The sequence below is a fragment of the Budorcas taxicolor genome, chromosome 1, assembly GCF_023091745.1.
Source record: "Budorcas taxicolor isolate Tak-1 chromosome 1, Takin1.1, whole genome shotgun sequence".
Classification (NCBI taxonomy): Eukaryota; Metazoa; Chordata; class Mammalia; order Artiodactyla; family Bovidae; genus Budorcas; species Budorcas taxicolor.
The window spans coordinates 48,892,819-48,912,572 of NC_068910.1; the positions used below are offsets into that span (position 1 = coordinate 48,892,819).

The following is a 19,754-nucleotide window of genomic DNA, read 5'->3' on the forward strand; positions in this document are numbered from 1 at the left end:
CCCATGGGTGGCATCAGCAGGAATCAAGAAGAGAGCCTCAGCAGTGCTACATACACAAAACAAACCAGAACACCACTGCGAGGGCTCTCAAAATCAGGAAAATTACCTGCTAAAATATATTGCTTCAATATTTCATTATCTCAATAGGATCAAAAGTCTTCTAACATAATATCCAAAATATCCATGATACAATTTAAAAAAATTATTCAACATACCAAGAACCAGAAAAAATTCATAAGAAAAGACATCTAAGGGACTTTTCTGACGGTTCAGCGGTTAAGACTCTGTACTCTGAATTCAATCCCTGGCGGGGATCTAAGCCCCTGCATGCCACATGGCATGGCCAAAAAGAAACAGGAACAGAAAGACTGATATCAACATGAAGAAGAATCAGATGTTGGAACTATTTGACAAGAATTTTAAACCAGCCACCATAAAAATGCTTCTAACATGCAATTTGAAATTATTAAATGAAAAACAGAAAATCTCAGCAAAAAAATAAAAAATGTAGAAAGAACCAAAGAAAAATTATTTAATGGAAAATCTACACTAATAGAAATAAAAGCTCCAGGAATGGGTTCCAGAGTAGAATGGAGAGGACAGAGGATAGAATCAGCAAACTTAAAAGCAAATCAAGAACATTTACTCAATTTGAACTCAGAAAAAAGTAGGTTGAAAACTGAGCCAGAAGGATGATGGTACAATATGGTTCAACAACAAAAGATCTAACATTTCCACCATTAGAGTCCCAGAAAAAAAGGAAGGAAAATAGCTTACAAAGGTATTCAAAGACATAATGGCTGAAAACTTCTCAAAATTGGTGACGTCAAAAACCTAGATTTAAGAAATTTGGGAACCCCAAACTGGATAGACCTAAAGAAATCCACACTAAGACACATCATAATTAAACCTCTGAAAACCAAAGATAAAGAAAACAATTGCTTTATTTTTTTTGCTATGCTGTGCAGCATGGGGGGATCTTAGTTCCCAGTCTAGATATTGAATCTGTGCCTTCTGCATTGGGAGCACAGTCCTAAACCACTGAACCACCAGGAAGTCCCACAAAGAAACAATCTTGAAAATAGGCAGAGGAAAGCAACATATTTGTACCAATTCACATGACAGATTTCTCATCTGCAACCATGATGGCCAGAATTAAGTAACATATCTTTCAAGTGTTCAAAGAAAAGAAATGTAAACTACAAATTCTTATATCCAGGGAAACTATCCTTAAGAAATGATGGGGAAATAAATATATCTTCAAATGAAGGAAAACCAAATCCAGGGATTAAACAAATTTGTACTAACAGAATCTACCACCATTTGTACAAATAATAATTCTTGTTATCCGTACACAGGGACTGAATAGATATAAAGAGCCAGAAATACTTGAGCCATGAAATGCTACATGGCTCTTCAAATGTTATTTTATTAAAAAAGAAAACAATGTTTAATTTAAAAAGTTATTTTACAAAGCTTTTAATAATTTCAGAAAATACTCAAGATATAAAACAAACTAGAAAGGAATATTCCAAACTGTTATCAGTTGATTAAGGCAATTGACTCCTGGTAGGAAATTGGGAATTTATTTTTGAAGTTTCTAATTTGACTAGAGCGTTTGTTATTTTTTTAAATGTTTACTAGCTGTGTAACCACAGTGTATTGGAACTAATAATATAATACCAAGAGCCTCGCTAACACTCAGAGATTATGAGTAACTGTGCCAAAGAACAAGGAATAGCCTCAATGAAATGAAACAGCATACCTACTGCTGCACTCATCCAAAAGAGAGGAGTGCTATCTTTCACATACCTGTGAATCTGTCCATTTTTATGCAGGTATTCCAAACCCTCCAGCACTTCTTTGAGTATTGTAGCAATGGTAGCTTCATCCAGGACTCCATTTTTATGTTCCCCCTTTGCCACAATGTGCTTAATAATATCTAGAACAGAACCTGAAAAGAGAATAAAGTTTTCAATAATTTTTTAACTCATTCAATATAATTCAGGGCCATTTAAAAATCAAAACACATGTAAATCTTCTCGTAAATTTAGCTGTGTAGGAAAGGAAGGAAAAAATAGCAATATAAGGAAATATAAAAGTTTAAAATTAATAATATATTAATTCTACTCTAAAACAGAAAGCAACCTAATATCCAAATAGAAGTGTTACACCAGCATCTTCTTTAGGCATCTAATGAGAATTTGAAAAAGGTAATAGAGATTTTTAAAATCACCTCTGAAGAATCCCTAGGTAAACCATATTGGTCAATAACACTTTAGCAAAAGATGTAACAAACCAATTTAGGTTTCTAACATCAGCTTAGAGTATGCAACATTGTTTAAATAAAGATATAAAATACATATGAAATTCAGGTCAAATATCACATGTGTATGCAAACTAATTTAAAGGTTAAAATTATATTTCAGGTTAATAAGTAATAGAAATAAAACAGGTTAAGACAAAGAAAAATATGCAAGGAATAAAAGTAGCAGTTCTCTTTAAGTAACAGCCTAGATGTATTAATCAATCTCATTCTTCCCAGGATAGGAAATAATACTCCTACTAAAAATCAGAGGGAGGGAAAACACACCAATATAATAATTTAGGGCTTCTCCGGTGGTTCAGCTGGTAAAGAATCTGCCTGCAATGTGGGAGACCTGGGTACGATCCCTGGGTTGAGAAGATTCCATGGGGGAGGGCATAGCAACCCACTCCAGTATTCTTGCCTGAAAAATCCCCATGGACAGAGGAGTCTGGCAGGCTATAGTCCTTAGCGTCACAAAGAGTCAGACATGACTGAGCAACTAAGTACATAATAATTAGAATCACAGAATGTTATCTACCATAAAAAAAAAAATAAAGCTTGCTAGAGATCAGTAGGATTTCTGGCAGTACAATGGCCCATAAAGATCAGAGAACCAAAACAAAATAATCTCCAATATTAAAAATTGTGCCAAGGAGTCTGAAATATAACATAAAGTACACTGAAAAGATTGCATGTCCATTTCTTGGCAAATGTTTCTGTTGAAAACTTGCCCTGGTGGGTGTTTTTTATTGCACACACTTAAAGAGAAAAATATATATTTCCAACAGAGAAAGAAGTGGTCTAGATGAAATCCTTGAAAACATGAGAGAACAGAACACATTTACTTCAGCTCCCACTGGAAATTCACTAACTTGATAAGCCTGACAAAAAGGGCATAAATCCAGAATAAAAAAGAAAACAAGAAGATAACAAAAGAGATACATCATTAATTTTCTGAAAGAGAGAAAGCAGAAAAAGTAACTTTGAGTATGCAGAGGGGAAAAATTGGAAACTTCAGTGCCTGCAGAGAAGGTGTATCAGTTAGGAAAACATAGATCTCTTCCCTTGAGTTCCAGAAAGGCTCAGAACACAAACACCTTAGACCACGTAGAAGGATGTGAGGGGTTACTGATGGAAAGGTTTGAACACAGGAAAACTGGTTGAAAGTCATATAAAGCAGAATAAGATTCCCAGATCCCACCCTCCCCATCCTAGAAAGCAAGGCAACTACCACGCCCCACCTCTAGCAGGAGACAGGCTGTTTCTTCTCTGTAGACAAATAATGGGAGACTTCAGATTCTTGGTAACTTTTTAAAGATTTTCTCCCTCTTTATTTCTGGGATTCATAAGACTATGATCCACAAGGAGGGGAACTAAGGAACAAGTTTTGTTCTGTTTAGTTTAACCAATCACACATTGACCCCCAGAGCTAAGTGACTATACCAACTGGCCAGGTATTTCATTCTTCTTAGAAATCCAGGCCACGTTAAGAACTGTTCAGTAAGAAAACATATATATATATAAATGTCAACTGAGTTAAATGACTGTAATGTAAAGAATATCTAAAATAAGGAAGGCAAAGGGGAAAACTCCTACTAGGAATTTAAATCACAATTTTTTCATTCAATAGTTAAGTCATAGTATATGAGATCTAGAACTAGGTGCCACAGAGTATGTCCAGATCCATAGAGCATGACTGCTGACTTTCAGGGACCTTCTAGTCTGAGAGGTCAAAGAAATGGGCAACAAAGACCCTAGGGCACAGCAAAGTTACCAGATATGCATTTTAAATGAGTCTGAAGCAGGAACTCCTTTTCGAAAATCTTAGATTTCTATTAATTTCACATCACCCAGTGGTTAATAGGGAAATTAAAGCAATGCACATCCTCAGATTATGCCCAGAATGGATATACCCAAACAAGGCTATCTAAGAAGCCCCTTCTTCCCTGGGATAAGCTGTCTTTTCAGGTTTAGTCTCCCAAGAATATGGCTTTCATAGGTGAAGGGGTGGTCATGCCACTAAGATCTGCATCCTTAACTGACAAATACTGGTCCTGGAAGGGTCCCCCTTCTTTCCCAAACGATTTCCTCATCTTGCAGCATCTCACACAATGCCTACAATCCCCCCTCTTGAAATATCAAAATTCTATACAATTCTTCATATAAACTAAGAGAAAGATGAAGGTAAAATATGCTAAGCAAAAGAAAACTATCACTGAATGATTCAAATTAAGATTTAAAGAAAAGGAACAATGAAGGAAGCCTGTATCGGCATATAAAATAGTATGTCCTTGGGCGTAATCTGGAAGAAGTGTTCTATAGGGATAATCTGTCCTCAAACATTAAGAAATTACTTAGCAAACTAGCTAAAAATGCTGATTCCCAGATCTTAAAGATTGCCATTCAAGAGATCTGACATAGCGCCCAAGAAGTTGCACTTTAACAACCTAGACTGTCCACTGAAACCCATGAATTTTTTAAAGTAAATGCAAGTAAATTAAATAATGGAAAACAAGAGGAATTTGGTATAAATTTTTTAATGAAGCAAAAAATTAAAGTGTAGATCATCTACTCTCCAAACTATCTCACATCTGCCTCCATAGTCCATGGCACAGAACATTTAAAAAAAGTGAAAAACTTTTACTGTACAAGAAAATCATTACTAAACATTAAAATGATATTGAAAAAGTGGTGAAGCAGTTGCTGGTTCAAGACATTTGTTAAATCTGACAATTATAGCTCAATCAAATTAATCACTCAGTCAACATGTTTATTTCCTCAGTTTAGTTTTATGAATAAACACTCTGAGTCCAAAATTAATTCACCCATTTTAGATACCAGTATTTTTACCAAGTTTTAATCAATCTTTAGCCACTGGGTGCTGCTTACGTCTTCCTAAGCCATATAAGTTTTAAAAGGAGCCAAAATTTGCTTGCTCTGAGTATTTCATTTCAAATCAGCAGACATACCCTCACTGTTGCTTGATTATCCAAAATCTGTCACTCACAATACCATGTATTTTTTACCTGGGTCATGCTCAAGGTCAAAGAAGTCCCATACCTTTTCTCTCTCAGAAGATGACAAAGATGAGAGTATCCTTAAATCACAAAGTAATTCACTAAGACAGTGAATTTAAATTAGATTTCCGCATTTCTACAGTTCCTCCCTTTAAAGCCTACAGATTCTTCTCTATCTTTTCCTTTCAGAAGCTTTCTTAATTACTTTGATTTCTAAAAATCTTACATTGCAGTTTGGTGCTAATAAATGGTAGAAGTAGCTATTTAGATAGAAAGTGGTTCTAATTTCTAAAGATTAACCTTCTATACTAATAAATTTCAACACTCAACATGAGTTCCAATTATTTAATTTATAAAAGATAAGAATATCATAGTTATAAGAAAGCATTATAAAATAATTATAATAGGCACAATTTAACTTATTTTAACCATGATGTCCTCCTGGTCCATGGGCTTAAGAGTGCCAGTTGCAGTTCATTTTACAATTTAATTAGATTATGAAATTCTGTATCAGTACAATGTTGCTAAATCAAAAATATGCATTTTAAATATTTTGGTTGGAAAAGTTAGTATGAAAGGAAAAGTTAATATCAAAGAATGTAGCCTATACATATTTGTGTTAATTCTGGCTATTTATATTTTCAAATTATTCAGATGGAGCCCCTGCTTCTCAATGGTCCCCATCTCTCGCTCTCTCTGCTCTAGCTGTGATTTCCTTATCAGATCCCAAGGCACACCACTCTCCTCCATCTTGCCTCCACTCACCCTCAATACAGTGTTCCCTCTATCCGTGGGTCTTTCTCCCATTTTTCCCCTGATACCACCTCCACATCCATGTCACCTGGCTAGTTATTACCTATTCTTCGAGTCTCCTGAAGAACATCACCTCCTGAAGGCGGTCTCTATCCCATCACAGCCATTCCCCCTCAATAGTTAGGTTCTGCTAATACTTGTTCCCATGATACCTGATACTTCCTCATGGCACTCGACACACTTATAATTATTTAATTCCAACTTTTTCTTATTAGTTATAAGACCCATAAGAGCAAGGAACTGACTGACTGATTCACCAAAGTATTGGTAATCAATAAGTATTTGATGAAAGCCATTTTAACTGAGCTATCTTGACAGTTCCCTCCTATTTAAAAAAGTTTTTTTGCTGTGCTTAGTTCTATTTTTTGTTTTCTACATATTGCTTAATGTATCTCTTCAGTTTAAATGTGTTCACTTTAAAACTACAAAAGATTACACTAAAAAAGGTGCAAAATTTTTAATATTCTAAAAGTAAACATTTAGATATAAGATTATGTTGACTCATAAAATTAAAAGTAATCTTTAAAAGAATTAATGCTTGGAACATATTTGAAAATGATTGCCCAGGAAATTTCCCGAGTTCTATGCTGGAAAAACTGGGCACCATCCCAGGAAACTTAAGACCTGGAAGAACAGAAAGGTACATTTCAAAGACATCCCACCCAGCTATATATACCATATCCTGCCTTGTGATCAGGACATATACTCACTGAGAGAGGAATGGGAATTCTTTAAAGGCAACAAAAATAAATTTTTTAAAGGCATTCTGCTTATAAGTAGCAGAAAGGATGGACTGGCATACAGCTGTGGATCAGAGAATCAAGCAATTTATTCCTATTCATCAGAGGACTTTTTAGCAAAACATTAAAAACTCTGTATTACACATTTTGCAAATTACATATAAAGAAAATTATGCTGTAGGTGATCAATAACGAAAGATACAGTATTACCTAATATTCCCAAATCTGTCCATACTGAAAGAACCATGCTTGACCACCATCTTGAAAGGTGGTTGGTGTTAGCAAGGCTTCCAACCATCATATGAACAGGGCCTTTAACAAAGCAATCCAGTTTCTCCAGTGTGTCACTAATGGGATTGAAACAAAAAGGTGATTCTGGCTACACTGAAAAGCATCAAATAACAAGGGATCATTAACATTAATGACTAAAATTTCTTGTGCACCTACTACATGTCAGCACAGTGGTGGATGCTCTACACAGTCATCTCACTTACTCCTCACCAATACCCCGAAACGCAGGAAAGGCATCCCCATTTAACAGACAAGTTAATAGGTTCAAAGAGTTCGCCTAGGGATATAACCACTAAGTAGAAAATCTAGAATTTAATTCTAAAGCCTACAGACTTTTCTTTAAAGCTTCTCTGGGGAAGTAAGGTATTCAATGAGTAATGGTATTAAAATAACAAACATGGATTCTCTTTCCTGTAATCCTACACTAAAACTGAAAATGAAAAATAATGCTCCCATGTTAAATATATATGCAAACAAGCAGCAAAGTGATGGGAAAGTTGGGCAGCTCCATCACTCACTTGTCCTATCTTGCCACATCATTCAAATCCATGGTGTAGCAAAATGTCTAATTTATTATATGGCATGGACTTCTGGGTAACCATAACAAAATTGTCAATCTATACATACTAAGGGTCCACTGTTTGCAATTAGCAATATTTACATTTTATTCTAAGGACTAAAGCAGAAATAACTGTATACACAATAGTGCAGGATACAGTACATAATTATGTTAATATGGGGGACCAAGATTTTTCTGTGTAAGAGAAAAGAGATGCGAGTATAATTTTTAAAGTTTTAAAGGTCTGCAATGTTAAATCTGAATTGGAAATACTAATGTCAAATTATGATTTGTTTTAATATGCTATATTTCCAAGCTCTTCCAAACAGAAGCAAGGACAAAATAGTAGCAGTACTCAGATATCCAAGTTATCCTTTCTGAATACCATTCCCCATAAAAAGGATCAGGCTCCTTAGAATATTCGCCAATTCTGAGAAAAGCAAAATAACTGTGAATCATTTATACAGAACCAAAATTCAAGGTTATCAAAGATTGATGGATCATGTCAAAAGGACACCACAGTACGTTTGAAGAGACTTCCACTAACAAAATTTGGATAACTTGAGCATCAAAAAGAAAAAAAAAAGAGTGTAACTGATTGAAAGGCACTGAATATATGAAAAAAAATCCTTGAGTTTATATAGTAATACTTCAAAAAAGAAAGCATCACTCAGTGGGAAAAAAGAAAAAAGTCACTGGCAGTGATTATTAAACTAATTCTTTACTGTGAAAATTGGTCCTTAAAAAAACACACTTATCCTGTCTAAAGTGTCTGCCCGCAATGCGTGAGACCCGGGTTCGACCCCTGGGTTGGGAAGATCCCCTGGAGAAGGAAATGGCAACACACTCCAGTATTCTTGTCTGGAAAATCCCATGGACACGGGACCCTAGTAGACTACAGTCCATGGGGCCGCAAAGAGTCAGACATGACACAACTGAGCGACTTCACTTTCTTTCAGTAGGAATTACAGTACAGAGTAATCAAAAAGTCCCAGTTAATAAAGGAAAGTTCCTTCACAGCGAAGAATGCCACTTTATAAATGTTAATAAAAAGAAAAAGAAAAAATTACCATTCTGCAACCTCTGACAAAATAACTGACTCAAACAAGGATTGTTAATGGATATCAAAAATCATTAGATCAAAGACTTGGGGAACTGGATACTCACAGTGCCACAGTATCATCCCAAAGACTTCTTGCTAGCTGCAAAGGGAAATAAAGCCAACTTTTCCATGGAGAGGCCTGGCTGTCGTAATTTTCAGCAATCAAAATCAACATCACTATTAAAGATACAACCAGACAGCAAATACTACTTCTTTACGTGATGCAATATAAAGTACAAAGCACCACCTACAAAATACTCTGTCCAAATAACCCTTTAGGTCTAATTTTTAATTTGTAGGAAACAGAGGAATATAAATCAAGTTAAACATCACCAGGAAGAAATAACCACATAAATCCAGAATGTGGAACATCCTACAAGACAGACCCTTCAAACCAGACCTTTCATAAATTTGTGAAATGGAAGAGAGGAAGTAGGAGGGAACCATCCTAGATTGAGAGAAATTGAAGAAGCATGACAACCAAATGCAATATGTGACTTGTCTCACCTTGTACACTAGTATTGTTAGATACTGTAATCTCAGTATCTCCTCAAATGCATGTCCATGAAAACCAAACCAAAGAAAACATTTGTATTTACTTTCCAAACCATGAAATTGGCATTTCATTGTACTCTACTCACCTCCACTTAACAGCTTCATGACTAGCCACAGCTCATCTTTTACCACAAAAGATGTGTAGTAAGACACAATATTAGGATGATGGCACTGACTCATGGCTTGAATTTCTTTCTACAAAGAAGAGAAAACATGGTAATTCATTATATGCAAGCCTAAAACAACATTAGAATGAATTTCAAAGACGATGTCACAACATTTTTAGGATTTTCATGGTTCTGATCTCTTCAAGAATGGTTAAACCAAAAAACCACTTGGTTTCCCTCAGTCCATTCTGATTCCTACTCCTTTCACTCATTAAACCAGTAATCTCTGAAACCAGAAACATACTATTTATCACACCTTGGCACAGTACCACAGAGGCCTCCACTGGGACACATTTTTTACTTCAAGGTGTCCCTGAAGAAATCTTGGGAAATCAGGTTTTACAGTCACAGAGGATAATTACTAATAAATGGAGAGTGGTTTCTTGTTTGGCACTTTTTTCCCCCAAAATAGTTTCATCTCATTTTTGTGAAATGCTTAACAATTCTCACTTTAAAGAAGTCATAAACTAAATCAAAAGTAGAAACCTGAGCCCAAAGTCGAAGCTTACACTATTCTCAGTTGTGAATTTAAATTAGATCTGGTGTGATAAGCTGCCTTATCGAAGTCTTGTGGTCAGGGCCCTGCTTATCTCTCCATTATTCCCACTGCCTTCACTGAAACTACCCTCACACACCCGAGTCCTACCATAGTAACTTGAAGTGACCCATGCTGCTTCTAATTGTGCACACTTAACCTTATTGTTCCCTCTGCCTAAAGTACACTTCCCTCATTTTCATCCAGCTAAAAACACCAAATCACCCTGCCAATCTCAGCCAAAATACCACTTCCACCCAGCTTCCCAGGTTTAGTGACATGTCCCTTCTCTTAGCTTCTAAGCTCTGTGCACATCTCCTTACATTATAGCACATATGTCTGGATAGAAAGTTGGATGCTTATGTGCCTGTCCTCCCCTGTGGAACTGAGAACTTCAACCAAGCAAGTACTTAGAAGTGGATTCCTACACATGGTGGGAATTATCATACCATATGTAGTTGCCTGTTTATTTTTCTGCATCCCTCACAAAACTGTAAGCTCAATGAGAGATCAGACTCTGTATTACTAGCACTCATCATTGTGCTTGGCACACAGTCTACCCTCAATAAATATTTGCTGAATGAATGAAATCCTACAGCACTTTATACAGCTTTTTACTTCTTGATATACTTGCCCTATACCCTTGGTATTTGTTCAGTAAGATCAACTGTGTAAAAGCTGCTCCAAATCCCTGATTCATAAGAAGTGTTCACGAAAGGTGCTCCTTCTCTTCTCATGTTCGCTACTCGGACGCAAGTTCTTTTATGGCGAGGGCTTGTTGTGTGCATTTTTGCTACCCACTAAGTATTAGCACAGTCTTCCAAGCTAAGTAAACACAGAGGATAAGGAAGAGGAACTAAAGTAATAAACACCTGCCTACTGGCACAGTTATATAGGACTTGAATAGATAAGATATGTACACATAAGAGGTAATGTACAGGACAGCATATACATGCCAAATGAGGAAAATGTTACAAGAATTCCAGAGGAAAGAACAGTTAAGGCAAGAAGTCTTCATAGAGTGGGCGGGAACTATGTGTTTTATAAGATGTGGGATATTATAGCAGTACAAGGTGCAAAGCACATAAAATTACAGAAAAAAGAAAAGGATGAAATATGCAAGACAGATTTTAGACACAGGAGTAGACCTGTCTAAACACAGGTCATGCTTTCAACAGAAATTTACCAAGTGCCTACTTTATGCCAGGTGCAATACTAGTATAATGATGAACGTTCACGAAACTTACAGTATGGTGAAGAAGTTAGACAAATACTAATTTATGATACATATGAATAAAGTCTGATAGGAGAAGTACTAAATACTATATGATTTCACTGAAGAGGTGAATCATCCAAAATTAGGAGTGACAATCAGGGAAACCTTCCTATAAAAAGTTTTACTACACTGACATTACAATCCTGTTGCGTGCTTAAGCGGTCAGTTCAGTTCAGTTCAGTCACTCAGTTGTGTCCGACTCCTTGCGACCCCATGAATCGCAGCATGCCAGGCCTCCCTGTCCATCACCAGCAACCAGAGTTCACTCAGACTCACGTCCATCGAGTCAGTGATGCCATCCAGCCGTCTCATCCTCTGTCGTCCCCTTCTCCTCCTGCCCCCAATCCCTCCCAGCATCAGAGTCTTTTCCAATGAGTCAACTCTTCACATGAGGTGGCCAAAGTACTAGAGTTTCAGCTTTAGCATCATTCCTTCCAAAGAAATCCCAGGGCTGATCTCCTTCAGAATGGACTGGCTGGATCTCCTTGCAGTCCAAGGGACTCTCAAGAGTCTTCTCCAACACCACAGTTCAAAAGAATCAATTCTTCGGCGCTTAACATTATTCACAATCCAACTCTCACATCCATATATGACTACTGAAAAAACCACAGCCTTGACTAGACGGACCTTTGTTGGCAAAGTAATGTCTCTGCTTTTGAATATGCTATCTAGGTTGGTCTTAACTTTTCTTCCAAGGAGTAAGCCTCTTTTAATTTCATGGCTGCAGTCACCATCTGCAAAGTCTGACACTGTTTCCACTGTTTCCCCATCTATTTCCCATGAAGTGATGGGATCGGATGTCATGATCTTCATTTTCTGAATGTTGAGCTTTAAGCCAACCTTTTCACTCTCCACTTTCACTTTCATCAGGCTTTTTTTTAGCTCCTCTTCGCTTTCTGCCATAAGGGTGGTATCATCTGCATATCTGAGGTTATTGATATTTCTCCCGGCAATCTTGATTCAAGCTTGTGCTTCTTCCAGCCCAGCATTTCTCATGATGTACTCTGCATATAAGTTAAATAAGCAGGGTGACAATATACAACTTAAGTGCTCAACTGTGTCCAATTCTTTGTGACTCCATGGACCATAGCCCACCAGGCTCCTCTGTCCATGGGATTTCCTGTGAAGAACACTTGAGTGGGTTGCCATTTCCTACTCCAGGGGATCTTCCCAACTCAGGGATGGAACCCACCTCTTCTGCACTGAAGGAGGATTCTTTACCACTGAGCCATAGGAAAGGCCGACATTAAAATAGGAAAAATAAATGTTTTTCATTGTTTAATTACCTGGGACCATATCTTAAGTCTCAGGTAATTATAACCGTGTTCAAGAATTTAGGATTCACCACACACCCCAATGTTTACTGTACCACTATTTATAATAGCCAGGACATGGAAGCAACCTAGATGTCCACTGACAGATGAATAGATGAAGAAACTGTGGCAGGCCTTCCCTGGTGGTCCAGTGGTTAAGAACCTGCCTTCCAATGCAGGGGACATGGGTTCAATCCCTGGGCAGGTAACTAAGATGCCATATGCCACAGGGTAATTAAGCCTGCAACACTGCAACAAAGATCCCACAGGCCTCATTCTGACTCAAATTTCCCAGCAGCTTCCTCAACACTCCTAAGTGCTTCCACTCCTATGAAAATGCTTTCCTGACAGTCCTATATGTCTGCTAGGACCAGATCTTTGTCTGGAATTTTTAGTGCTCCACCTCAGGCTTTCTAAAGCCATGTTTTAATGACCATTGTTCACTCCTTTTTAAAACTCATTCATCGCGATTTCTATTCTTTGCCCTCTGGCTTTGTTTTTTCTTTATTTCTTAATTGAAGGTAATTGCTTTACAGAATTTTGTTGTTTTCTGTCAAATATCAACAAGAATCAGCCATAGGTATATATATGTCCCCTCCCTCTTGAACTTCCCTCCCCATCCCACCCCTCTAGATTGTCACAGAGCCCGTTTGAGTTCCCCGAGTCATATAGCAAATTCCCACTGGCTATCTATTTTACCTATGGTATTGTAAGTTTTCATGTTACTCTCTCCATACATCCCACCCTCTCCATCTCCCCCACCCCTACCACACCCATCAGTCTGTTCTCTAGGTCTGTTTCTCCACTGCTGCTGCTAAGTCGCTTCAGTTGTGTCTGACTCTGTGTGACCCCATAGATGGCAGCCCACCAGGCTCCTCCATCCATGGGATTCTCCAGGCAAGAACACTGGAGTGGGGTGCCATTTCCTTCTCCACTGCTGCCCTGCAAATAAATTATTCAGTGCCACCTTTCTAGATTCCATATATATGTGTTAGTACACAAGATATTTATCTTTCTCTGACTTACTTCACTCTGTATAACAGGCTCTAGGTTCGTCCACCTCATTAGAACTGACTCAAATGCATTCCTTTTCATGGCTGAGTAATATTCCATCGCATATACGTACCACAGCTTCTTTATCCATTCATCTGTTGATGAACACTAGGTTGCATCCATGTTCTAACTACTGTAAATAGTGTTGCAATCCCCCTGGTTTTCTAATTACTCCAACATAGTTGATTTTCCTTCACTTCACACTACTGAGTCATTCCCCAAGTAATGTTGACTTATTCATTCATTCATCCATTCAGAGTGAACAGTCTCTGCCATCATGAAGTGCTCATTCTAGAACTAACAACTTTTCAATCTATAAAATTTTGACAGAATTTGTGTCTTTCTTTCTGTTGTCATTCCCTGAATTTAGAGTCTCAATATCTTTTCGTGCAATCCAGTGTTCCTCAACCTATGAGATGCAACTCATATGGGTCATGAAACAAACTTAGTAGATCACATTAAAAAATAGACAAAAATAGGATAAAAAATCAGAGTGCGTTCCATATAATTAAGAACTGTTTTATGAAAACATCTCAGTTACATTAATATATATAATATATATTTTATCAACATATTCATAACATTATTAGATAATATGCTATCCTTTGCTGATTTTAAACCCTTGACCAGCAGGGTCTCCATCTCTGCCTCTTCAAAGTCTTCCCAGCCCGGGTGGCCCAGGACACAAACATCTCCACAAAGGTCTCCACCTTCATAACTGGGAGTTTGCTTCTACCTTGTACTTCAACGTAGTATTCAAACTTTTCCGAGGCGTTGTCACACTCTGCCTTGTACAGCAGACAAGAACCTTAACTCTTCAACCAGATTGTGAGCTTTATGATAGAAGAAAAGACATTTTAAGCCTCTTAATGGTCCCCTCAGATGTTTGTCCAATGAATCTAGTCCAAGCATTTATCAGAGCAGAGAAAAATCTCAATCATCTGCATTCTATGCCTTTCCTAGAGTCTGTGAGTAAAATCTCTGGAGAAAATAAATGTACTACTATCTGACAGCTGATTTTGTGATCACGCTTTTTGCAAAGATTGTCAGACAAGAAAACATTTTGACAAGAGAAAGGAATAATATACTGCCTCCTCACTAGTAACCGTCACGCACAATACACACCTGTAATTGGTTTACATCAGTACTCTCCGGAGAACCCAGAGCATCCTTTCTGCATTATAATGAAGACAGTTTTGAAAAAAAATCTTACAATCACAACATCAAAAGTTGAGTACGCTGAGCTGATAATTTTTTTAAGATAAATTGAAGGCCTTTGTATCTTTTAGATACAGAGCCACTGGCACTTAGATCTCAAGTCCTAACACTACCACAAATACCACAAATCAGGCATTCTTTTTATTTCTGATGCTTGTTCAGGGTTGAGTGGAATCCTACCTGCATATGCACCAATTATTTTAAGAAAGCCAATTATTTTAAAGTCACTTTAAATCACTTTCCCCAATCTTTATTATTTGTCGATTTGCAAATATTATATATGCAATGTAAAGATTTCTGGAATATGTGGACAAATTTTATAAAGGTCTAACCAATTTCTTTCCTTTCACTAAGCTATACCAAATGTGCATTCCTCTGAAAGTAAGGCCCTAGTGTAATAACACAAATATTACTTTCAAGAATGTCAAACGATATTTGAGAAGAGATGCTCTTTACACTTTTGAACTAACATTTAATCATTTTATTAGAAGTTAAAAAAAATAGTAGACTTGAGTCATAAAAACCTGGTTTTTTAGTCCAGACTCTGTTGCTTATTATGATTTAATTCCCTCATCTACAGAGTAGAGCTACTACCTATCTCAGAGATGTTTATGAGGTTAAAGTACACTTTAACGCCTAGTACTGAAAAAGTGTTGTTACCGTCATATGAACTTAGTCAAGTTATTTAAACTTTGAGCCTTAGCTGCTTTAGTCATAAAGTAGTAAATAATAAGACTTTCATTTTCTTTATACCATCCTTATGGATTATGAAAAGTAACTGGCAAATGATAGGAATTCATACTGGACTTCTCAAATTCCAGTGTTAATATATGGATTAAAAATACCATTTTTCTGTAAGAAGAATTAGTTTACAATTTAGGCATCTTTTATGATCACTGTAGTTCACATGTCCAAGTGGTGCTCTAAGGTCCTTGCTGGCAGCTGTAAACCCAAGTACACCACATAGTGTTTCAATCAGCATCTCCTCCCAAGTATGTGTTCTCTCACCAAACGGCTCAAGATCACTCTAGCAACCCAATTCTTCAGCTTCTGCACATGCATTACCATTCCTGATGAAATACATCTGCCTCATCTGCTGAAAGTTCAATATACAATTATATTATCTCTATATCACAGTTATACTACAAATTAAACCCAATCTGGGACAATGGAAAAAAATTCTGGACTGACAAATCATCCCAGTCCTAGTTTCTGCCCTTTCTACTATAACTGTGCATGATCTTAGAGAAATTATTTAACAATTTAACAATATTAGTTCACATTTGAATGGTGGTTTATGGTTTCCAGTACTATATCATTTGATCTTCAAGAAAAACCTCATGAGGTATACAAAGCAGAAGCAGATAGATATATTTGCATTTTAAGCCAAAGAAGTTGAGGATTTGAAAAATCAAATGATGTGGAAAAACTATCTTATTTCGCTTGCTGAATACTTACTACATACTTCAAACTACTCTAGATGTCATGGAGTATAAAAGAACTGCAAAACAATCCCTGTGTTGATGGTTCTTAACACTGCAGAGATCTCATACAGCTCTAGATTCTTGGGGCCCCCTTTCTTCTCCCTGATCCTCTGAGGAGCCAGTGCTGCTGGGTCATTCTATCTCTCATCCTGCATCAATGGTCAGAATGCAGATTCGTTCCTAGAAGGCCAAAGCCTTTTAAAGGATGCTCCATTTGACCCAGGAATCACAACTGCATGATACTATTTTAAAGAGAGAAAGAAGCAAGCAAGCATTGTTTATAACAATAAAGAGGACACGAAAATCATTCAATACCAGAGAACAGGTTAGATGAAATATGCAACAGAACACTACATACCTACTGAAAACCATATTCATATTTATAGACATAGAATTCTATGATAAATTTTTTAAAGACAAGAAAAAGTATATGATATTATCATCATAAAAATACAAAGATGACTAAATGAGCACTTATAACACATGCAGTGTCAATCTCAGAATGAGAGAACTGTAGCTACCTTTCTTCCTCTCTAGTTACTTGGCTTTTATGAATTTTACAATGAGCAATACTTATTAATGAAGAAATCACAAGTTTATTTTGAAAAAAGTAAAAAACTTCAAGCTATTTCCCACTCTAACAGGAATGTACAAGAAATATAAGAAGTGCATACCAGGAGTTCATCCATGCTAGTCTGACATTTCTCAAGGTTTATCCGTTTGATTGCCACTTTCTCCTTTTTAGGGGCACAATACGCTGCTTGGACCACAGCCGTTGCTCCACTCCCTAAAGATAAATAAATAAAATGAGTAAATAAAAAGAGGCAGTGATTAAAACAAGACATTTCTGACTCCTACACAATTTAAGGGCACACAATTTAAACAAAAGAATAATTCTTAACTTGTTCTTGACACTCAACAACAGATGTAGAGAAACACTCTGAAAAGTAGGGTGTCAGTAAAAGCAAAAGCCTTGACCATTCATAGAACTATCAATAAATACCAGCACACACACACCGAAATAAAAATCGTTAGACTTCTAGAAGTTCTAGAATATTTTAGTATAGGCTCACATTTCCCTGCTCTTCTCTTCTAAATACAATTAAATATTGTAGAAATAATTCAACAGACAATCATAAAGATAATCTGAAACAGACAATCAGAGAGGTAGAAAGAAGTCGATGGACTGGCTAGGACCCTCAGGATGTGCAGAAAAGCATTATTGTGAGTTCCCTGGGTTTTTATCTCCTACCTATCCATGTACGAGTGGACACCAGAAGAGCCTGCCTCCCAGAACCACCAAACAGGATAGAAAGACATATAAACAAACAAATGTGAAACATCCTTTCTGGATAAAGTACTGTGAAAGGGGAAGCTCAGTAGCGATCTAGAAGATATATTTCTCAATCCCCATCGGGACAACCCAGCCAGTCCACACCATCAGCATCAGCAGCGTCTGCACCCCACACCCGGAGAACAATAGACCAGATTCACCAAAGGGACAACTAGCTCCCTGCCCCACACCTGGGGTGGGGGCTGGGGGGCTGGGGGAACTGAACAGACACCCACACGTCAGTCCAGGTAACTCCTGTAGAGATTAAACAGGAGTCCCTGCGGGGCCAGAAGAATAAGGCAGAGGAGAACAGCACTGCCAGAACTCTGAAAACTCAATTATCACAGGAATTACAGAGCTCACAAAAGTAGGCCAGGACTTACACTCTAAACCCAAGCAGAGTAGCTGCCTACTAAAATAGAAATTTTAAATAGGATCAGGAGTCTCCTAACATTAATATCCTAAACGTCCAGAATATAATTTAAAAAAAGAAAATCACACTGTCACAGCAAGAGCCAGGAAAAGCACACTTGAATGAGAAGACAATCACACTGATGCAAACACTAAAATGAATCACTAGCTGGAATTTCTGACAAGAATTTTAAAGCCGCCATCACACAAATGCTTCAATAAACAGTTAAGAATTATCTGAAAACAAATATTAAAAATATAAAAATCTCTACAAAAAAAGAGAAGTTTGTTTTTTTTTTAAGTACCAACTGGAAATTACACAACTGAAACATAATTTCCAAAATTAAAAAAAAAAAAACCTTGCTGGAGAAGCTCAATAAAAAAATAAAGATAACATAGGATAAATTTAGTGAACTTGAGGATAAAGTCAATAGTTTTATTCAATTTAAAACAGAGAGACTGAAAAAAAAAAAAAAGAACAGCGCCTCAGGGAGAAGTGGGATAATAGTAAAAACTCTAAAATCCCTGTGGTAGGTAGAATAATTAACCAACCCCCTCTCCAAAGATAACCACATTCTAATCCTTGAGACTAGTAAATGTTACCATAAATGGCAAAAAGGCTTTGCAAATGTTATTAAATTAAAATAAAGGTGGAAAGATGATCCCAGATAATCTGAGTGAGCCCACTGTAATCACAAGGGTCTTTACTGAAGAGGCACAGGAGTGTCAAGTCAGAGGTGAAGCAATGAAAGCAAAGGTCAGAGTAACGGAGCCGTAAGCCAAGGAGCAGGCACGGACACTGGAAACACACCATGTGACACAAGCAACCACAAAACCACATATTCTATGACTCTGTATCTATGAAATATCCAGAACAGGCAAATCCATAAACACAGAAAACAGATTAGTGGTTACCAAAGGTTAGGAGAAGAGGAGAATGGGAGGTTACTGCTTACTGGGTACGATTTCTTTCTAGGTGAGGAAAATGATCTGGAATAAAACAATGAAGATGAATGCAAAACACTGCAAATATACTAAAAAAGAAAAAAACACTAAATTTTACACTTAGAAATGGTTCAGTCAGTTCATCTGCTCAGTTGTGTTCAACTCTTTGCGACCCCATGGACTGCAGCACACCAGGCTTCCCTGTCCATCACCAATCCCTGGAGCTTGATCAAACTCATGTCCATCAGGTCAGTGATGCTATCCGTCTTATCCTCTGTCATCCCCTTCTCCTCCTGCCTTCAATCTTTCCCAAATTCAGGCAGGGTCTTTTCCAATGAGTCAGTTCTTTGCATCAGGCGGCCAAAATACTGGAGTTTCAGCTTCAGCATCAGTCCTTCCAATGAATATTCAGGACTGATTTCCTTTAGGATTGATTGGTTTGATCTCCTTGCTATCCAAGGGACTCTCAAGAGTCTTCTCCAACACCACAGTTTAAAAGCATCAATTCTTCGGTACTTACCTGTCTTTACATTCCAACTCTCACATCCATACAGGACTACTGGAAAAACCATAGCTTTGACTAGACGGACCTTTGTTGTCAAAGTAATGTCTCTGCTTTTTAATACGCTCTCTA

The 19,754-nt window shown here is 37.2% G+C and overlaps 1 protein-coding gene across 3 annotated transcripts in view; it reads right to left on the reverse strand.

The window, feature by feature from the left end:
- OXSR1 (oxidative stress responsive kinase 1) overlaps window positions 1-19,754 on the reverse strand; it is an 84,839-nt gene that overhangs the window by 49,273 nt on the left and 15,812 nt on the right. For all 3 annotated transcript variants that reach the window (XM_052641532.1, XM_052641524.1, XM_052641539.1), the window contains exons 2-4: window positions 17,106-17,218; window positions 9,472-9,580; window positions 1,813-1,954 (exon numbers count right to left, since the gene is read on the reverse strand). In XM_052641532.1, coding sequence (XP_052497492.1) covers window positions 1,813-1,954; window positions 9,472-9,580; window positions 17,106-17,218 — 364 coding nt within the window. The remainder of the gene's footprint in view (window positions 1-1,812; window positions 1,955-9,471; window positions 9,581-17,105; window positions 17,219-19,754) is intronic.